The sequence below is a fragment of the Mobula birostris genome, chromosome 13 (genome assembly GCF_030028105.1).
Source record: "Mobula birostris isolate sMobBir1 chromosome 13, sMobBir1.hap1, whole genome shotgun sequence".
NCBI classification, from domain to species: Eukaryota; Metazoa; Chordata; class Chondrichthyes; order Myliobatiformes; family Myliobatidae; genus Mobula; species Mobula birostris.
The window spans coordinates 68,141,635-68,163,388 of NC_092382.1; the positions used below are offsets into that span (position 1 = coordinate 68,141,635).

Sequence of the window (21,754 nt, forward strand, 5' to 3'; positions counted from 1 at the left end):
GGGTAAGGAAAAGAAGAAAACTGCGAGAAGGGACAGGGAACCATGAAATTTAAAATTGCTTTAAAATAAAACTGATCCACTTTGTGACCCAGACGTTCGCTGTTATAATCAGTGGATTGTATAAGTGTATAACTGAGGCTCGCGAATGTTGCAACATCTGTTAAGTACACTTTAATTCTGAAAAGTGTTGGGTTACCGTCCTAGTAGGTTGGTGGACCCCTCTAAAGGTAAACCGGCAAGAACGGCGCCTCACGAGCGACGCCCGAGTGATCCTAAAACGAAAGTACCGGTAAACGACACCGCGATGTAGGAAGTCGAAAAGTACAAGACAAAGAATTTGCTGGTTTCCTGCAGGATCGCCCGCTGATAAGGTTTGGTTGAGAACAGGGGATAGCATGTACTCTGTCACATTTTCTAGTGAGTCATATGCTTGGACTCAAGGGGATTGGATTTATGGCGGTGCTTTCGACTCGCTAAAAATGAAATATTTGACCTCGATTACATGTTATGGTGTTCTAACAAATGGGACACCAACAACTTACAACTGAACGCAAGAAAGAACCTATTTCTAACAAATGAATCATGATTTCGAGGTGGCGCTCTCTGCGTCGGCTATTGTTTCCGCCGAGGTGCCGGGTCAGAACGGGTCCCCGAATTAACACCTATTAGTCGGGAACAGACAGGTCAGAAAAAAAAATCAAAAGGGAACAGGAGAGAAGCAGTAGATAACTCTACTGGGGAAGATATCAGTGAGTTTCCCCGAAAATTGTGGGGAAATCACAATTCTAAAGCCCTGGGTCGCGCCTGTGGTATAGAATACCGTTAATTAATCTCCTAACCCGCTAAGACAACCAACTGGCTCACACAAACTTGTCAAGTTTTCCAGCTCCTGCCCGGGGATTTGCGCGCACTCCTCAGTGTTACATATGGAACTTCTTGGGGAGGGACACAGAGTAGGTTCCCCAGTCCCAGACAGACGCCCGAACGTGACTGGAAACCAGGTCGGGCGGGCGATGTAAGACAAGCCATGGATCGCTAAGGTAATGGAACCCATTTTAATGACGGCCCGACAGCACGGGGATTTTTGCGAACTTTCCCGAAGTCCACATATAAAAGGCAAATCCCTTTCGGACATTATAGCTCGTTTTAAGGATACCTGGTAGTCCAGTGCTGGCAAACTCCTAGACCATCAGAATATCCAGCTGGCAGTGTAGACTTTTCTGAATTGCCTCCGACCTGCGATTGCCCAGTCCTTTCAGTTAACTAATCTTAATTGGCAGACCCAGCAATTATTATTAAAGTTTCTATAAATGAAACATTCTTGAGATTTTTCACTCCCCACCCCCCACCCCAAATCGGTGTGCAAATATATTTGCCAACATACCCCTAAATTTGTGCACATTCCTAAATCAGCACGCACCACAAAATCCTTGTGGAACCCCAATTCTGCGTCGGCTTCCAAATTCACGCAACCCGCAAACTCGCTGACATCTCCACATGCACATTAGATTATTCTTGAGCAAAATAATTTCAAACAGATCACAATCTGTCTGCTTCCACCTTATAAAACAGTAAGAACAAAGTTCATAATTGGAAGTGCTTTAATTAATAAAATATCGGCAGTAAAGGAATGTTGAGATTTGTCACAACTCCACATGCAACGGCTCCCACAAATCCGTGTGCAGCCCCACTTGCCTGTGCACCCCCATGTTTTTAAAATGTTTCTTCTTTGAAAATAAAATGTGCGTACATGGGTGTCAGCTGGGTTGGTGGTGCATACGGTCTAAGGGTGCTTACGGATTTGGGGATATTGGTCGATTTTGAGTTGTAACGAATCTCAAGGTTGTTTCATTGAGAGGTATTTTATTAATAAATACACATTTAATTTTCATCTCTGCTCTTACTATGATTTTTAAGATGGAGGTTGCTACTGAGTGGCCTATTTGAAATTATTCCTCCTCTGGGATAAGCTGATGTGTATCCAAAGGGTGTTGTCAGGTTCGCAGTGAGCAGCGATATGGGTGTCCATCCGTACTTGTGAGTGCATCTCGATTTGTGGGTCTTGGTGGATTTGGGTTAATGACAAATATCAAGGTTGTTTCGTTTAGAGATACTTTAATAAATAATGCACTTCAACAGCGAACTTTGTTCTTGCTATTTTCAATGTGGATTCAGCCATCTTGTGAAAAAGATCGAAATGATTCTCACTCCAGGATAAACAATCGTACTTGCAGGAGCGCACTTGTATTTGAAGGTGCACAGACATTTGGAGATGTTCACGGCGAGTTTGAGTACACACGGATCTGGGGATGTCTCAAGGTCTTTTCGTTTATAGATACTTTAATAACAGATGTACATCGAACTTTGAATTTGTTCTAGATTTTTGAAAGCGGAAGCAGCTATTCTGTGAACTGTTAGAAATGACTCCTGCATTTGGATAACCTAATGTTCATGTGAAGTTGTCAGCGGGTTTTGGATGCATATGGATTTAGGGGTTCGCTCTTATTTGCTGATGTGCGCAGATGTAGGGTCTGATATGTCTAATATGGAGGTGCACACGGATTTTGGGTACACCATATTTGGGTGTATCGGCCGATTTGCAGTTGCAGTTGAATTTTCGGATGCGTGCGGATTTTTATCATGGAAACAGTCATTTTCTGAACGGTTTGAAATGATTCCTGCTCTGAGTTAATCTGTTGCGGATGTTGGAGTTTCAGCCTGTTTGGAGTGGGTACTAATTTGTGGAGTGCTCTGATTTAGGGCGGTGTTGGCAAATAGGGGATTTCACACTGGTCAAATGATCCGAACAGATTCAGTGACGTGACCACCAGTATAATGGTGCAGTCTGATTCGCGAATGCTCGTTGATTTAGGAGCACGCAGATTAATATGGAGATGTTTACGGATTTCGGGTTTCTCACAGAGATGTGGTGCTTGTGGATTTGTAGTGTGACGTATCTGAATTTTGTTTTATTTATAAACACTTTCAGAATCAATGCACTTTGAAGTTTCAACAGTATTCTTGTTACTTTATGGCAAACAGTTTGCGAACGGTTTGAAATTATTCTTTGACCCGGATACTGTTCGGATCATGTGGTGGGTGTCAGCGTGTTTGGGATCCGCACTCAGTTGGGGATTGCACAGAGTTAAGGTAAATTCGGTATGTATACGGTGCACAGAGTTTTTGGGGGCTGCGCCTGGATTTCGGCATGCATGCAGATTTAGGCGTGTGCTCTGCCTTGGGGGTACACACGGATTTGGTGATATGCTCAGATTTAGAGCGTGTTGTCGAATATCCGGCTGCACACAGATTTGTAGTAACTTAGATATTTGGGTTGCGTACGGATTTTTAATGTCGAAATTCCCCCATTTTCGAAAATTTTTGAAATGATTCCTGCTCTGGAATGATCTATTATGGGGTTGCAGCGTGTTTGTGATATGTACTTATTTCCAGATTGCGCAGACTTAGAACAGAGTCCGCTAACAGAGAGATACACACCGATTTGGAAACGTTCATTGATTTAGGGGTGTGTAGGCCAATATGGGGCTGTTTATAGAATTCGGGCTTCTAACGGATCTGTGGTGTTGGGAACAGAGAGAGCGAGAGACAAGTGGTGTCAGAATGGGAACAAGTTGATCTGAGGTCGGTGTGGTAAGTTGTAAATAAAATTGACGAACTCAGCGTGGGTGCAGGAAGCAGCACCAATTCAGACGTCACTGGACTGACAGCACCAATTCAGCCGTCAATGTAGGGCATGAACGGGTTGTTTCGGGAACCCAGGCAACCTCGCAGGAGAATGGCTTTGCACCTGGACTAATGTTTCTGGGCGGCCAGAAGGATTGCAAGGTGGAACTACGGTGTAAATTGGATAAGTAGGCCAGAGGTGAGGAGATAGGCCGGCGAATGAGGGACGATCATTGCAGCTGTATAATGAAAAATTTATGTAATTTCCGCTTGGGAGGTGTGAGTGGAACAAGGATATCGCAGGACCCAGAGGAACAAAAATTGCCCACAGTGGATAGAACTTCAGTGGTTTCAGGTCGAGCGACGCCGCAACGTCACGAGTTCTTCACAAACATGAGAGAGAGCGGTGATTTTACCACATTCTTTAGCTGCTCCCTGAACTTGGTCTGCGTAACGGTGTAAAGGGCCGTGTTCGTGCAACAGCTCAGAAGCTGCAGAATGGCGCCCAGCTCTCGCAGCGAATCAGGTGGGCGCACATACGTGACAAAAGCATACAGCCGATTCCACGCAGAATACACAGTGAAAGGTGCCCACAGCAAGATGAAATTGCCCGAGACGATCAGCAATAAAACGAGGGATTTCCTGCGTTTCTCCATCTCCGGGTCTCTGGCACTCTGTCCGTTGCCAGGAAAACTGAGTCTTCTGCGCGCTCTGCTCGTGACTAAGACGTGCCTGGCGGTGAAGCAATTCGTCAGCAGAACCAGCACAAATGGGAATACAGGGGTGAGGATGTAATAAAATAGTTCAAATTGAGTCGCGATAAATAAATTCAAATAATGCACTCTCCCCCTACAAATAAATGGAACAACTATCCACGTGTAGTACCCCGAGAGTCTAAAATACCAGTAAATATTCTTTAAAAAGCCAATGGCACTCACTGTCCCCAAAACCACGACAGCGGTTTTCTCGGTGCAATATTTTGATTTCAGCTTCTGGCAACAAATGGCGACAAACCGATCAAAGGTAAACGTGACCGTGAACCAGACGGAGCAGTCGGTTGCGGTGTAAAGGAGAACAGCGTGGATATTACACCCCTTGGTCATTGATCGGAAGAAAACGTCGATTGGTACGTACATAAGTGGAATCTTGCTCAATATCAGGTCGAGGATAAGAACCAGCAGATCCGCCACTGCCATGGCAACCAGGTAGCAAGTGACAACTCTGGAGAGGCCGCACTTTCCCCGAGAAAGGACGAATATGGTCACCATGTTCACTGCGAAGATAGGAATCAATGAGGGTAAACACATCAGGAAGCATTTACATATAAAGTAATCCACTTTTCTGTATGTGACAATGTCAAGAATGAGCGTACCTGACAGAATAAAACAATCGCAAAAGTTAAACTGCTTTGCAAATGTGTGTACACTCAATGCAATATGTTGGACCGAATATCGGTAAAGAAACAGAGAGCGGAGGTTGCAGATAACGATGGCTGACGATTGATGGATTTCGTACTTTTTGAGGCAAAGGGCCGAATAGCGCATCATCGATTAAATCTGCGGCATCTCGACTGTCGTGAAGTTAGTATCCTTGGCAGGAACCACCTCTGGATAAAGAGCAGCTTCCCGCCGCTGACCGTCACCAGGGGCAACGGGATTTGCAAATGGAGCAGCAGCGCAAATCACAATTATTGCACCTCTCTTCCCGTTTCTCGACTTTGAGGGAGTGTTATTCTCTTCAAATTATACCACGAGGCTCACCGTCTATTTGTTGTAGCTTTGCCTTTATATTCGTATGATATTCATTATATTCTCAAATACGTTTTATTTTCTCAGCAAGAATGAAGTTGATTTGTCACCATAAAAATACGTCACGATCAATATTTCAAGAACTTACGGAAGTCTATCACGTTTTCAGAAATGTGTTACCTAGGCTTTAAACATCGTCAAATGCACCTGGTGTGAAATATACATTCTATAATTTTTGATCCCAAACGGAATATGCAGTTTTAAGAACACAGTGGGGAGGAAGACGGTCAGATGCAGGAGAGGGACGTCCTGATTACATTCGCGGAGAGATGCTTCCTTTGCTTCAGTGGAAACTCAGGCAACTCGTGAAAGTTGGAAAGTGATTAAAGTTTGTGTGAAATTTGTCTTCCGACTGATGTTGGTTAAAACGACCAGGGAGAAATGGAGAAGGAATGCTCACAATAAGGTTACACTTTCTACAGGAATAAGACAGATAATAAGATACACTGTTGTTGTAAACCCGCTCTGGATCATCACAAGTGTTAGCACATATTTCCTTAGGCAGGAGTCCTGGATTCAGTAAATTATCGAAGTGTATTTGCTTAATTATCAACTGGTATGTGTGTCAGCAGCCTTAATTATTATTATGAGAGGTACAGGCCAAAAGGAAAATGTGCAGTTAAATTTTGTTTCATAAGTTACCTTTGGACAGAGACTCACCGGGAAGAGCAATGATGCCGAGGACAGGGAAGAAAATCACTTGAATGGTGAATAAAACATTCGTGACTCGAAAATCTACCGTTATCCGTTCATCATGCGCAAAAATATATGGAACCATCCAGAAGATGTTTTTCCCATTTTCTGTTATATTCCAAGCCGTCCATCCCGAATTCTGATCCATGACAGAACGAGCCGGTCTGTCCTTACTCTCCTCTTTGTGCCGCTCCGGATCTCTGTCCGTGACAGGAGAGGCTGTGCTCGCTGAAACTGGGGGAACTGAGTGAAAGCGACTCTTATTAATAAGAGAGAGAAACCCTCCGGTGACGTCAGCAGCCTACCTTGAAAAGGCGCTATTTATTTTCCATGAAATGACAGAAAGAGTTAACCCTTGGTTTACCCAGTAGCTGAGGAAGAAGTGTGTATATAAGCACTGCTGCTATTACATATATTCGAATTACAAAAATAAATTTAAAAAAAACTAACAATATAACTGCACCTCTTCCTAGAGATGCTGCCTGGCCTGCTGCGTTCACCAGCAACTTTTATGTGTGTTGCTTGAATTTCCAGCATCTGCAGAATTCCTGTTGTTAACAATATTTCAGTCGACTTAGCTGAATATTAAGTTGAAAAAATGGTCCTTAAATAATGAACAAATGTATGTATTTTGTTTTAAAATCCCGTGTAAGGAATGAGGTAAATAAGTCAAAAATCACAAGTGATTCTTCCTTGGTGTGTGTAAAATAAGAAATGCAGAACAGCGGTTCTGGAACAGCGGCATTAGCTTAGGATGTGTTAATTTTTATAACAGAGAAAGACTATCAGCCTTTCTCGAAAAAGGGGTTCCCTTGGGAGCCGGGAGTAGCGAGTAGACAAGAGCGGCAGATATGCGGGGAGGAGGAAGACAGAAGGTGAGGGAGAGAAAGGCAGAAACAGAGACAGGGGATGATGGAATTAACTGTCGGCAACTGGGATCCCTCCAGCACAGTGTGGATCAGATCACCGAGTGGCCGATAAGTATTCTTTGCACGCAGTCTTACTCTGCCTCTACAAGTGGCTGACTGGTATTTCTCACGTCATCCTGATATAGTAGTAGATTAATAATCTTCAACATGTGTACTCAGTCTCGGTTTACTGCGAATTCTTCATGCTGTTAAATCAGAAAGAAACAAGGGCAAAAAATAACTCCTTACTGTCGATACCCGTATACCATACAAGAGGCCAGGACGCATTCATACATACGTTACCACTCTCCGGCAGCTGATGCAATTCCGCTGGGTGTAAAGAGTCGATGTGACAGAAAACACTTAAATCCAGGAGCATCAGCACCTTTCTATGAAATGACTTTGTACTTATTGGCAAGCAAAGGTGACGCTGTACGTTTGTACAATTTACCCTCCATTGAAAATCACACAAAAAACAAAAGACACCAGTGCTCTAAATCGGTTATTCGGTTTACTTTATTATGATTCTCCCCTTTATGTAGCCTTCTTGGAATGTTTCCTGTTCTTTAACAGTATCTGCCTTCATATATTATTTGAAAATCTTTGGGAACTGGTGTTATTTTCATTTCCCCCTGAATAATGTCATGGCATATTTGTGAGACTGCAAAGATCGAAAGGGAACTAGTGAAACACGTCTCTTCTTGACTGTTATTAATCTCTGTTGTGGTTTGCAATGAGCTCCTCTTAAAGCTTAGAAATGTAGAAATAGCAGAACGGGCACGTTTATTCACAATGGTCACCGCAATATATTTGACAGAATGGTGTTCAAAGCGGTAAGCTTTTGATTAAAAGCGTACACGTTGCAATAAAACATATTTCTTCGTCACACAAAACATCAGACAAGCACAGTCGTGCATAGCAGGTGTCGAAGTAAAGGTATTCTTAGATTATTTTGTCGGCACCATTACGTCCAGCCACTGAATACAAGCGGCACATGGTTCTTCAGCTGCTAATCAACTGAGCAGTAATCAGATTTAGATTTGTGCGTATAAATCACAAATTTCAACAAATCCCTTTTACAGATGTGTAACCCTGTGCGACAAACACTCGTTTTCCCTGCTGTGCTCGGAGTGTAACCACGTCTGATGTGATGATAACGATAAAACACAGCGAGCGTTCTTCCCCAACAGCTTGTGTTTACTGATATTCTTGTGTAAAAATATAAATCCAGGAATGCATCAATGATACCAATCCTGAGCCACTGACTCTGCAGTATTATGTCTTGCTCAAACAGCCGTTATGTTTGCCTGTATGTGAGCGGCCATTGACAATCGTATATATTGTGAATATTTTCATATTTGCCTTTCGTAACCCGTGACAATGGGATCACTGATAATTGGACATCATCTTTAGTCGAACAGTTCTGCTCAGTGACATTTTTAAAGACAGAGCTTCGCACTGCCAGTGATGGTGTTGGAGTAGCAGCGATATTACTAGGGTCGACCCTACTGGAACTGGGCAAGCTGCTTAGTTCTCCGTGTGGACAGTGATGGGACTGGATATGCAGTGAGGTTATCACTGTGGTCAGGAATGTGGATTTGATCAGTCGTGACTCTGTCAGTCTGGTCAGTGATGTGTCTGGATCTGCAATGATAATAAGGAATAGCATATTTCCCTCAGCAATCAGGATTCTGAAAGGGCATTGAACCCAACAATACTCCCTCACTACATGTTGTCCTCTTTTTGCACTAATTAAATTTAGTTTTTTTTTACATATTATCTTCTAACTGTGATTTACAGTTTTTATTATTATGTATTGCAACGCATAACGACACATTTCACGACATATTAAACCTCATTCCGGTTCTGATTTTCTACAGTCTCTGATTCGCGGCTGCTCCATTTATTACTACTCGGGTCCATTTACGGAATAAACTATGCCTCTGATAGCCGTCACGTTTCAGAAGTGCAAACGATTTTTCTCCTTCAGATCTGACAACTTTCTTTATCTACTGTGCAATATTACATTTGTAAATGTTTTGAGTTTACACTCTACCACGAATCACTTTACATGGTACGAAATAAATAATGTATTGTGCCAACCTTATTTTAGAATCATGCTAACATTTATTTCTCATTTTCATCTGTTTTTACAGTGCACCAACGTAGGTCTATCTTTCCGCAGCATAGTCTACGTCATAGTCTATTCATGTTGTTCAGCCACTGGGCTGGTCCCTTTAGCATAATGTTTACTCCCCTGCACAGGTACAGTGATAGGAACATGCAAATTAACCGACACCAGTACTCTGCATTAAAGGTATCAGATGTTATTTTTTCTTTCGTGATGCATATCCAGCAATCGTCGTCTTGATTTTAATTGTAATGTACTAATGTTGCATTTTGTCTTGGATATTTGCATTAGATATGACAGATATGTATCTCTTTAGGTGAACCACATATCCTAAAGATTAACAAGTACCATTTTGATTCATGTGATAACATACTGTATATTCATTGATAGAGCTGAGCTCTTTTATTTTAGCTTGTAGAAGAACAAAAGTACGTATAACTTTCCTGCACGAATATACTGTACTTTGCTGATTAAGTATGAGCTTCAATACAATCAGTCTCAGATGTTATAATGGGTCATGTGCTTGACTTGACTGCAGGCTAGGTCCAGGCCCCATTCGAAAGCCTGGTCATTCCTGCGGGCAGTGGCCACGTGACCTGATAGCTGCACGTCATGTTTCATGATTTTGCGATCTCCCTGGATTCAAGGATTCAAAGCTGGGTGGCAGTGTGAAATGTGAGGAGGATGTTATGAGAATGCAGGGTGACTTGGACAGGCTGGGTGAGATGGCAGATGCAGTTTAATGTGGATAAATGTGAGGTTATCCACTTTAGTGGTAAGAACAGGAAGGCAGATTATTATCTAAATGGAGTCAAGTTAGGAAAAAAGGAAGTACAACGAGATCTAGGTGTTCTTGTACATCAGTCACTGAAAGCAAGCATGCAAGTATAGCAGGTTATGAAGAAAGCTAATGAAATGCTGGCCTTCATAACAAGGGGAATTGAGTATAATGGCAAAGAGGTCCTTCTGCAGCTGTACAGGGCCCTGGTGAGACCACACCTGGAGTACTCTGTGCAGAATTGGTCTCCAAATTTAAGGAAGGACATTCTTGCTATTGAGAGAGTGCAGCGTAAGTTCACAAGCTTAATTCCCGAGATGGTGGGACTGTCATATGTCGAAAGATTGGAGCGACTGGGCTTGTATACTCTGGAATTTAGAAGGCTGAGTGGGCATCTTATTGAAACATATAAGATTATTAAGGGATTGGACACGCTGGAGGCAGGAAGCATGTTCCCGCTGATGGGTGAGTCCAGAAACAGAGGCCACAGTTTAAGAATAAGGGGTAGGCCATTTAGAACGGAGTTGAGGAAAACTTTTTCACCCAGAGATTGGTGGATATATGGAATGTCCCAGAAGGCTGTGGAGGCCAAGTCTCTGGATGCTTTCAAGAAAGAGCTGGATAGAGCTCTTAAAGATAGCGGAATCAAGGTTATGGGGATAAGGCAGCAACTGGATACTGATTGTGGAAGATCAGCCATGAATACAGTGAATGGCGGTGCCGGCTCGAAGGGCCGAATGGCCTGCTCCTGCACCTATTGTCTATTCTAAGTTCCAGATCCCTTCTGACATATGGTTGGAAAAGTATCTTTTCCTCAGATCCCTCTGTATTGCCAATCCTTTGACACGATTCTATTGTCTAGATACTCTCCCGTCTCGTCGAGTGAGAAAGCTGTCCGGTTTTGAGTATTTCAACACCAGATGTACTGAAGAAGATGCTGATTATGTGTTATCTTGTGCGTAAGTCTATACTACACACGTGGAGTTTGAATCATTGACTGCACAGAAGCTAAAGTTGAAATTAGCAACATGTTTACCACTCAGTTACATTACTGCTTTGCTCAATCGCTTCGCTCCGTCGTCCGAGCTATAAAACAAGCTATTTCTGTTGGTGTCTGTTTCATAGAATTGGCAATCAGGTGTGCGGTGGCTTACCTGTATAGATTCCAGACCAGATGCAGTTTAATAATTTGCAATCTATTGCCACTATAATAACGACATATGGGCTGCACGTTTAAGATAAAAGCCGATGTTCGGGGTGGGCGCTGATCCTGCACCTGAGATTAGCGCTGAATCTGCAGGACAGTAGATGGAGCAGTAATGTAGAGCATCTATTGACGCCTTTGATCAATATAATCGCGATCATCTGACTGCAGGGAGCTCTCACTTGATAATTCTCAACTTGGATTCCACGCAAAGTGGAGGAATTTAAAATATGGGTGCCCTGACAATGACCAGGACACGCTGTTACATAACCAGTACTGTCAGTGTTAAGGCCACAGAGACAACAACATTATCATCATGGTCAACGGTAGTAATGACGCGGCAGCTTGGCCTGCAGTGAGATCATCCAGTCAGCTGAGCTGAGTTCCAGAGAAGCAGTGACAACACCAGGGTGTTCAGTGACGTGCTTTGAAAGTGCAATCCATTCTGCGTATTGAATACAACAGCCCGTAACGGTTCTGACGCTCCAGCATTACACTCAAAGTGTCGGCATCGTGCCTGCTGTTCTGCATTTCCAATGCAGGGAGTGGCTCTCCTGGAGGTCGGAGAGATGAATCTGACCGCGTTTAGTGGAGACTTCGGCCAGATTTATCAAGGCTGTGTTTTACATCCGTCCCCATCTGCAGAGTCCTTCTCCGTAGAATATTGACCCCCATTGTAGCAAACATTTCAAATTATTGCAAAATACTTAGTAATAACATGTCGTACTCTCATTTTATACCAGCATATGACGCATTCCATATTTCTGCATGTACTGAACTACATCTGTTTCTGACTGCAGTTAATCTGATTTGTGATGTGCAATAATTCTCTTTGTTGTTGTACACTGCCTGGCTGGCACAGTACAAACCCCAACATTTATTTGCAGCACTCTTTGCAATATGTTGACGCGTTTAAACATGTGAAACGTATGTTTACGTGCATACAGGATATTTTAATAATTATATTCACAATGTTATTGCCAGTATGGGAGACCAGAAATAAAGAAGCAGCTGTATAAAGCTGAAAGCGATGTAGACTTGGTATTTTTCGGTTCCCTGGTGAGTTCTGTTACCTGCACCTCTGAACACAAGCTGCATCACTTTTCATACGTGATGCTCTTTATCCACTAATCCACTGAAAATTGTTCGGAATTATTTTTGTGCAGATAGACCAAATAAAAGAGATGTACGCGGCTCCTTCCCTCTGCCAGTTTGCAGGTTACTCTTGAGCATGGTTCGCCCACCTACTTAAACAATTACTCTGCTTCTCCCTCCGCCCGACAGATCAGGGGGACATGCAGTCTTGGGACTTGGTAGAGTATGGCCGTATTTGCAGCTAACGTACATCACAGGTCCCGGTCATGCGACCACTAGCACCAGGCTCTGAAGAGTGTAAGTCATGCCTCGGGTCCTCAGTTAAGGGACGATTTGTTGGCTTTTTGGTCATTGGCATTAATGTTGTGAATGAGTTAGTTGTTGAGACTGTGGTTGAGATTCTGGGGAGGGTACGACCGGTACGAGAGGGATGGGTTACAACTGAACCCGAAGGATCCAATATCCTAGCGGGCAGGTTGGCCTCAGTTGCTCGGGTGGGTTTAAATTAATTTGTTACAGGAATGGGAACCTGCAAGATGGTGCTGAAGATGCAGTCGTTGGTTTACAAGCAGAGGCAATGTATAGAGAGACTCCTTGAAAGGAAAGGCCGCTGATAGGACAAAATTGCAGTTAGGAGGACGAGTTGCAACATCAAAGCGGGAAAAATCGAAGTGTCAGAATCAAGGAATGTTGGTGTGACATTGAATGCACGCAGTACACTGGATATGGTAGAGGAACTTGTAGCACAGTTACTCATTGTCATACATGCATATGCAAAACGGAATCATAGTTGAAAGAAGTTTATAGCTAGGAGATTAATATCAAGGATACACATTGTAGCAAGGGACAGGCAGGAAGCTAGAGGGGGCGGCTTTGCTCTGTTCTGCAAGATTAAAGCAAATCATTTAAAAGAGGTCCCATAGGATCAGAAGGTGTTAATTCATTGTAGATAGATCTATGATCGAATTCATCCTGAAATTTGAGAAGGAAAAGCGAATATCAGATGTATCAGAACTTCAATGGAGTAAATGAAATTACAGAAGCATGAGAGAGGAATTGGCCAGAGTTGATTGGGGGGAAAAGACACGAGCAGACATGGCTACAGAGCAGCAGTGCCTGCAATTACGGAAAGGATTTAGAAGGCACAAGATTCGTGCGTCACAAGAGAAGCGGTATTGTAAAGAAAAACATGACAAACTGTGTCGAACAAGAGAAGAGAAAAACAACTTAATATCCAAAAATTAGGCACATAAAAGAGCAAGAATTAGTGGGGTTAGATGATTGGGACGTTTTTAAACATTCAACAGAAGGCAACTAAAATGTCAATAAGAAGGCATCGAAGGGATGCAAAATAACGCTAGCCAACAATATTAAAGACGGTACCCACATTTTTTTAGATATATAAAGTGAAAGAGAGTGACCAGACTGGACATCGGACAGCTGGAAAACGATGCTGGACAGATAGTAATGGGGAACAATGAAATGGCGGACGCGCTGTAACATTTTGCATCAGTTTTCACCGTGGAAGACAGCAGCAGTGTGGCAGAAGCTCCAGATGTCAGGATTCATAAGTGAAACCAACACTCTCCCCAATAATCCCAAAATCAGAGTTGCTAAGTATATAATGTTCTGCATACGTGCGAGTAAATTTCCTGTCACATTACAAGTACTTCAATGCTACGTGATCTATCATGGCAACAAACGTTCAGTAGTCTCTTCATTATAGTAGCACATTAGGTGGTGCATGGCGTTTCTGAAGTTGTTAATGTTGGGGAAAATTTGATAGACCGGGGAATACTATATACAGCACTGAACGGACCATTTGGCGCACAATGTTTGCCGACTTTGACACTAAGTTCCGCTTTTATTTTCAAACGGATTGCACACAAAAATGAACCTGAGATTCACGTGGGAAAAATGTCACCAATAATGGACATAACTACGTGTTGGGAAAACACTCCATCACATTCGATCCCTCCAAGTGTAAATATTTTGAAGACTAATAATAATACAGCGAGTTTTTCAGTCAACGGACTGTGCCATTCCCGATATTATAGCGAATAGAATATAAAAGTTAATGCTGAATGCTTCTGTATTCCTCTGTCATATCCGTAAATATCTCTCCTCAGATCTCTAGATTATCAAGCTCATAACAACTTCTCGGACAATTCTGTCCGCGGCATCGGTAGTATTTTGGTCTGAAAGGGATTGGAAACGTCATCATTACTGTCAATGGGTTTTGTCGATTGTAGCTTGGATTAGATTAGATTATGAGGACAGAAATCCTCTTTTATTGTGATTTAGTAATGCATGCATTAAGAAATGATACAATTTGTTCCTCCAGTGTGATATCACAGAAACACAAGACAGACCAAGACTAAAAACTGACGAAAACCACATAATTACAACATACAGTTACAACAGTGCAAGCAATACCGTAATTTGATAGAAGAACAGAACACGGACACGGTAAAAATAAAGTCTCTCGAAAGTCCCATCATCTCAGGCAGACGGTTGAAGGAAGAAAACCCTTCATGCCAAGAGCTTCCAGCGCTGCAAACTTGCCGATGCAGCATCCTGGAAGCACCCGACCACAGTCCGACTCCGAGTCCGTCCGAAAACTTCGAGTCGCCGACCAGCACTCCGACAACAAGCACCGAGCACCATCTCTACCGAGCGCTTCGATCCCGGCCTCGGCAACAGACAACAGGCAATAGGCAAAGCCGAGGATTTGGGGCCTTCCCCTCGGAGACTCTCGATCGCACAGTAGCATCGGCAGCGAAGCAGGCATTTCAGAAGTTTCTCCAGATGTTCCTCCGTGCTTTTCACAACTGTCTCCATCAAATCAGGATTGTGCACGGCATCCTACTTCACAAATACGATATCAATTCGGAGCGGCCGCGCGCACTGCGTCACGCCGTCATCTTCTTCTCCCCCTGATGGATAATCAGTATTTCATTTCTTGCAAGGGAGTGGACACTGGAAATGCAGTCTGTTACCATTGTGGTCTCCGTTGTGCTTGAATAACCAGTGTCCGTGTGGAAATAATGTCTGGAGGATGGTGACAGTAATAGGGGGGGCTTGTGGGCAACGACCAGTAAACAATAGAGTCGCGCAGAAAGCGATCTTTGGAAACCGGACATGGGGGAGGGAAAGTCCTGCCGGGTGGTAGAGTCGCTATGGAGATGGTGGAAGTTATAGAAGCTATCTTGAATGAGGAGGCTCATTGCGTGTTACCTGAGGACCAGGAGATCCCATCACTTCTGTTATTTTGGGAGGGATGGAGTGTTTTACCTGCGTGAAATGCGACAGGGAGTGGTGATGGCACCTTCGATCGTGGTGAAAGAGAATCTCCATTTACTGTAAAATGACTTGAGAGGAAAGTCTCATCTATGCAAATGATAGCACTTTTGCCAGTATCCGTGCGGCAGGAGGTATCGTCAAGATAACTGTGACAGACAGTAGCTTGGCTTTGTAAAATATTTCGTTAGATAATCTGTCTCTGGAATTTGGGACAGAAAGATCGATAGATGAGAGAGATGTCAGAATGGAAACAATCTAATCTGAGGTCCATGTGGGAAGTCGTAGGCAACGTAGATGAAAATGACGAGATCAGCGAGGCTGCAGGAAGCATCTCCAATTGAGTCGTCAATGGACTCGCGGCACCAATTCAGTCGTCTCTGTAGGGGGTGAACGGGTTGTTTCGGGAACACAGACGCCCTCGGAGGACTATGGCCTTGCAGGTGGATCAATGTATCCGGGCGGCCAGAAGGAATGCACGGTGGAACCATGGGGCAAAATTCACTAACATCCGTAGGGCAGTGATGGGAAGACAGGCCGGCGAATGAGGATAGAGCACTGCGGCTATGTAAGGGAGCCTTCTATGTAATTGCCGCGGAGGTGTGAGTGGAAGAAGGATAGCGCCGGACCCAGAGGAACAGAAAGTAACCGCAATGTATGGGACGTAAATTGGGTCAGACCGGAGAAACCGCTAATTCACGACTTCCTCACAACAATGACAGCAAGCGCAGAATTTACCATATTCTGTAGCTGCTCCCTGAACTTGGTCTGTGTAACGGCGTAAAGGGCCGTGTTTGTACAACACCTCAGAAGCTGCAGAATGATGCCCAGCTCTCGCAGCGATTCGGGCGGACGCACAGAGTTGATAAAATCATTCAGCCGATACCACGCAGAATAAACAGTGAAAGGTGCCCATAGCACGATGAAATTCCCCGAAGTGATCAGCAATAAAACGAGGCATATCCTGCGTTTCTCCATCTCCGGGTCTCTGGTATTCTGTCCATTGCCGGGAACCCTGACTCTCCTGCGACCTCTGCTGGTGACTAAGACGTGCCTGGCGGTGAAACCGTTCGTTACTAGAACCAGCACAAATGTCAATACAGGGTCGAGGAAGTAATAAAATAGGTCAATTTGAGTTATGAAACTGAAAACAAGAACTCTCTGTGAACAAATGAATGGGTTGATTGTCCACGTGCAGTTCTCTGAGAGCCGAAAACACCAATAAATATTCTTTAAACCCCTGATCACAGTCACTGTCCCCAAAACCACGGCCACAGTTTTCCCGGTGCAATATTTTGTTTTCAGTTTCTGGCAATAAATGGCGACAAATCGATCAAAGGTGAACGTGACGGTGAACCAGACCGAACAGTCGGAGACGGTGTAAATCAGAGCAGCGTGGATATTACACCGTGGTCATTGAGCGGAAGAAAGCGCCGATTGGCATGTGCGTAAGTGGAACCTTGCTCAGTATCAGATCCAGGATAAGAACCAGCAGATCCGCCACGGCCATGGCAACCAGCTAGCATTTGACAACTCTGGAGAGGCCACACTTTCCCCGAGACAGGATGAATATGGTCACTATCTCTACTAGAAGCAGCAGCAGAGAGGTTTTATTTTTTCTGACGGGAGGCGGAAATGCGTGCCCTGTAGTGGCCAAATGTGGTGGAGGACCCGTTTGTTCTTCATGGCGTTCTCGGAGACGATTGTCCAACCAGGTGGACAGGGAGATCAGGGAATCCGGGCTGTCAGTGTCATCTCTTGCCGCTAGCTTGTTTTTCACCATGTCAATGAGACCGTTCCGAAATACGTTTTGAAGTGCCTTATTGTCGGCCGCTAACGTCCGGAACTCCACGAAATATTCGGCAACGCTGCGTGAGCCCTGGCGGAGTGTGAGTAGGCGCTTAGCCGTATCTGTACCACGGACGGAGTCGTCAAAGATCTTTCTCATTTCCGCGATAAAGGTGGAAAAAAAGAGCAGATATCCGGTTAATTATATCAAACAGCTGTAGCCCACGCTAAGTCACTTCCCCGCAACAACCCCATGATATAAGCAATCTTTGACGTATCCGTGGAGTACGTGGATGACGGCTGCTATAACACCAAGGAGCACTGCAGAAGGAAGACCCGGCACTTTCCCAAATCCCCAGCGTAGTGCTCTGGTTCAGGTTCGTGCGGCTATCTTGATGGTGATGTTGCTGATGCGTTGGGTGTTGGCACTACAGGCTGTCTGGGCTGGTTAGACAGAGTTCCAGGAGTGGGTAAAATACACGGTCCACCTGGTCACCGATCTTCGTTACGTCAGCAGGGAGAACGGACGTTCGCCATGACCTCCTGGAGGAGTTGGTCATGCAAACCCAGTTGGGAGCCCTGGTTGGTGAGGTCTTGTTGCAGGGTATTCGTGTCTGCTCCGTCCATAGTGGCCAGATCTTTCTGTTGCAACGAATGAGGCGACACAGGCACGGAGATTTAGTTAGGATGCAGACGTGAACGGCAAACAGGAAGGAGAGCAGGAAGGCAGAAGACGGACAGAATTTATCTTGACTCGGAGCGTAGAGAGAGAAACGGCTGACAAAATCCTTCTTAGCACGGAGAGACGGAGTTACGCAGGCAAGCCTTGGTGCTGAATTAACACTTTAAAAGACTTATTTTGACGCGGGGAGGCTGGGTTTCACAGGTAAGCCTCTGAACTGGAGTTGAACTTAGAAAACTGATCCTGACACGAAGAAATTCAGTTTCACAGGTAATTTTCGATACTGGGCAAAACCTAGAACATACAGCCTTAAGCGGGAAAAGTTATTTACCACACCCTCAAAACCAACAATCTGGCAACTACTGGTTGTAACGCCGGAGTTCTCATGCTGCAGGTCCTGATGGAAACCAGGTGTGCCGTCATCAAAGAGAATTAGGAGCAAGTGGGAAACTGACGGTCGGAATTGTGGCACTATCAAAGGAAATTAGGAGAAAATAGGGAATTTACGATCCGGACCCTGACATGCACATTGTATCGAAAGGAAAGGCATGGAAGCAAAGCGCACAGCGCACTTCTGTTGGTACAAAACTAAAATCTAATCATTAGAAAGAGAGTACATATGGTCAGATGATGTATCTTTATACGTAGGGCTAAGGAACAGCAGGGTAAAATGACCCAGATGGGAGTTATGTAAAGATCCCCAAACAGTGGCTAAGATTGAAAATGCATGGCAAAAGTGTAGTGTTACGACAGACGTGAGGTATTTCAATATGTAGAAAGACTGGGAAATCAGATTTTCCAAAAACGCTTCCAAGAGGAGACATTTCTAGTATGCTATGATATGGCTTTTTCGAGCGGCTGGTGGTTGAGCTCACTTGGGGATCAGTTATGCTGGACTGGCTGTTGTGCAGGGAAGAGAAATTGATTAGATAGCTTAACGTAAAGCAACCTTTAAGGTGGTAAATACGGAGGATAGGTAGAGAGATTTACCGATGCATTATTGATTCCAAAGAAATTTACAGATGTCACATTAATATTACAAGTGCTCAGATACACAAATATTAGAGGAGAGGTACGAAGGAATAGAAGTAAGTACCTCAAAATATAAACTTTCCAGGAATTATAAATCAAAGATGACAATATTCGCAAGATTTACAAGTTTACACTGATAAGATGGTAGTGCAAGATTTGCTGTGAATTTATACAATAGTGGTGCACATTCACACAGTCCAAATAATAAGCGACGGTAAAATTCAATAGTATTGCAGTCAGTGTCCACCATACCTGGGAATGGTAAATAGTGCTCAAACTGAGCTCTGTCGAACAGAGTTTAACAACAGTCTAACAGGAAGGGACATTCACTTAGAGAATTGTGAGCAATTTTGTGTCTCTTTCTTATAAAGATATGCTGACATTGCGGAGGTCAATCAAAATGATTCCGCCTTTGAAAGGCTTGTCATATGAGGGGCATTATATGGCTCTAACCCTGTACTGTGTCATTCAGAGGAAGAAGGTTGAACCCCTGCATCAGCAAGGACCCGTTGCAATTTACCTATCGCCAGCAATAGGTCTTCGGTAGATGCAATTTCATTAGCTCTTCACGCTGCCTCTGACTATCTGGACAGCACAAACAACAAAGATGCTGTTAATCGACAATATCTCAGCATGTAATACCATCACTCTCACAATCCGGATTGAAAAGTTGCAGAACCTGGTCCTCGGTACCTCCCTCTACAACTGGATCTTCGAATTCCTAACTGGAAGACCACAATATTTGCTGATTGATGATAAAATCTCCTACTCGCTGACGATCAACACTGGTGCGCCTCAGAGTTGCGTGATTAGCCCACTGCTCTAAAATCTTTAATGCTCAAATACCGTCTATAAATTTGCTGATGACACAACCATTTTCTGGTAGAACCTGACATGGAAACGAGAGGGTGTTCAGGAGCGAGATGTCCCAACTGGAAGAGTGGCGTCGTAGCAACAACCTTGCACTCAACGTCAGTAAAACGAAAGAGCTGATTGTGGACTCTGGAAAGGTAAGACAAAGGAGCACTTTCCAATCCTCAGAGAGATCAGAAGTGGAGAGAGTGAGCATTGTCAAGTTCCTAGGTGTCAAGATCTCTGAGGTTCTAAACTGGTTCCAACATATCTATGCAGTTATAAACAAAACAAGAAAAAGACCATACTTCATTCGGAGTTTGAAGAGGTTTGATGTGTGAACAAGTACAAATGCAGTTTAAAAAAATCCTCTTTAGATGTACCGTGACGCGCATTCTGACAGGCCACATTGCTGTCTGGTATGATGGTCGGGGGTTGTGGGGTGGTGGTGCTGTGCTACTGCACAGGACCGAAAGTATCTGCAGGCGGTTGTAAATCTCGTCGATATCATCTTGGGTACCAGCCTAACAAAGTACCCAGGACATCTTCAGGGAGCGGTGTCCCAGAAAGGCAGCGTCCGGTATTAAGGACATCCAGCACCCAGGACAAGCCATTTTTCCACTGTCACCATCCAGGAGCTACAGAAGCCTAAAAACACACGCTCGGTGATTCAGGTAATTTTCCTCCCTTCTGTCATCCGATTCGTAAATGGGCATTCAACCCGTAAGCACAACCTACTTTTTAATATCTTATTTCTCTTTTTTGCACGATTTTTAACTGTAATTGATGTACTTATGCCTTTGTTGCTATTATTATAATTTATTATATTCGTTATGTATTGCATTGAAATGCGGCTGCTACTTTCACAAATTTCACGACACATGCTGGTATAACGGCCTTTGCCGCAACTGGCTCCCGTTGCCTGGGGCGAATGGCCGTCGACCCCGCCAACAGTGCAATTGCTTTGGTGCGGATACGGTGTGAGGCACCCAGTGATCAGCCACGACACAAATATCAAACAATATGCCAAGTGCGAGTAAAGATTTATACGTTATAGCAAGTTTTGGTGATGGGTTAGTGGCAACAGCTAGAAGAAAATGTGCCCCGTTAGTAACATATCAGTCCTGTGCGCATAATATTTTAATACTTTGGAGCTCACGCCTCCGATTCCATCCACAACGTCTTTCCGAGACTCCGGCCACCATCCGAACCCCCGAGGTCCGGTATCTGCCGCCCTGGAACCGCTATCCGTTCCCCGCACGTCTGTCCTGTCGGCTCGCCTCCCGAAAAAGCCCGCGCTCCTCAACTCAGCACACATATACAAGATAACATAACATGACTTGCATTGGCTAGCAAATGAAGACAATTTCCATTATCACTACGTATATTCCAAACACGCTGTACAGAGAACACCTTGCTCAGCATTTAACAGTACGAGAAGCCATTTTGGTAATAAGCAATTAACAGTTAACTGTCCATCTAGTATTACTGAGAACCCTACATTCTCCCCCCACCGAAGTAAGTCATGCCGTCATGACATTCAGATAATTCGCCACGCCTTCCTGCAAAACAAACAGCCCAATCCACGTGCAGAAAGCAGGGAAATAACTTCCCAAAACAGTAGAGATCACACCCTGCTCCCCGGGTGCAACATAGGCCAACTTCTCCGGGGGGTTCCGACTTCTATGAGACCTACGTATCCCCGCTTCTGACTCTTCCGCCTCGGAGACTATAGGGGACCTTTTGAAACTACGAGGCGAACCCACCCCCGAGCGGTCACCCAAACCCCTCTGCGCCTC

General features: G+C 44.2%; 1 protein-coding gene across 1 annotated transcript; it reads right to left on the reverse strand.

The window, feature by feature from the left end:
• Positions 1–4,058: 4,058 nt before the first annotated feature.
• On the reverse strand, positions 4,059–6,270 carry LOC140207979 (G-protein coupled receptor 39-like). Its single transcript, XM_072276512.1, has 2 exons — positions 6,153–6,270; positions 4,059–4,957 (listed from the first exon to the last, which is right to left on the reverse strand). Exons 1-2 carry the CDS (start codon positions 6,268–6,270, stop codon positions 4,059–4,061), a joined length of 1,017 nt encoding a protein of 338 aa, XP_072132613.1.
• Between the last annotated feature and the right edge of the window lie 15,484 nt (positions 6,271–21,754).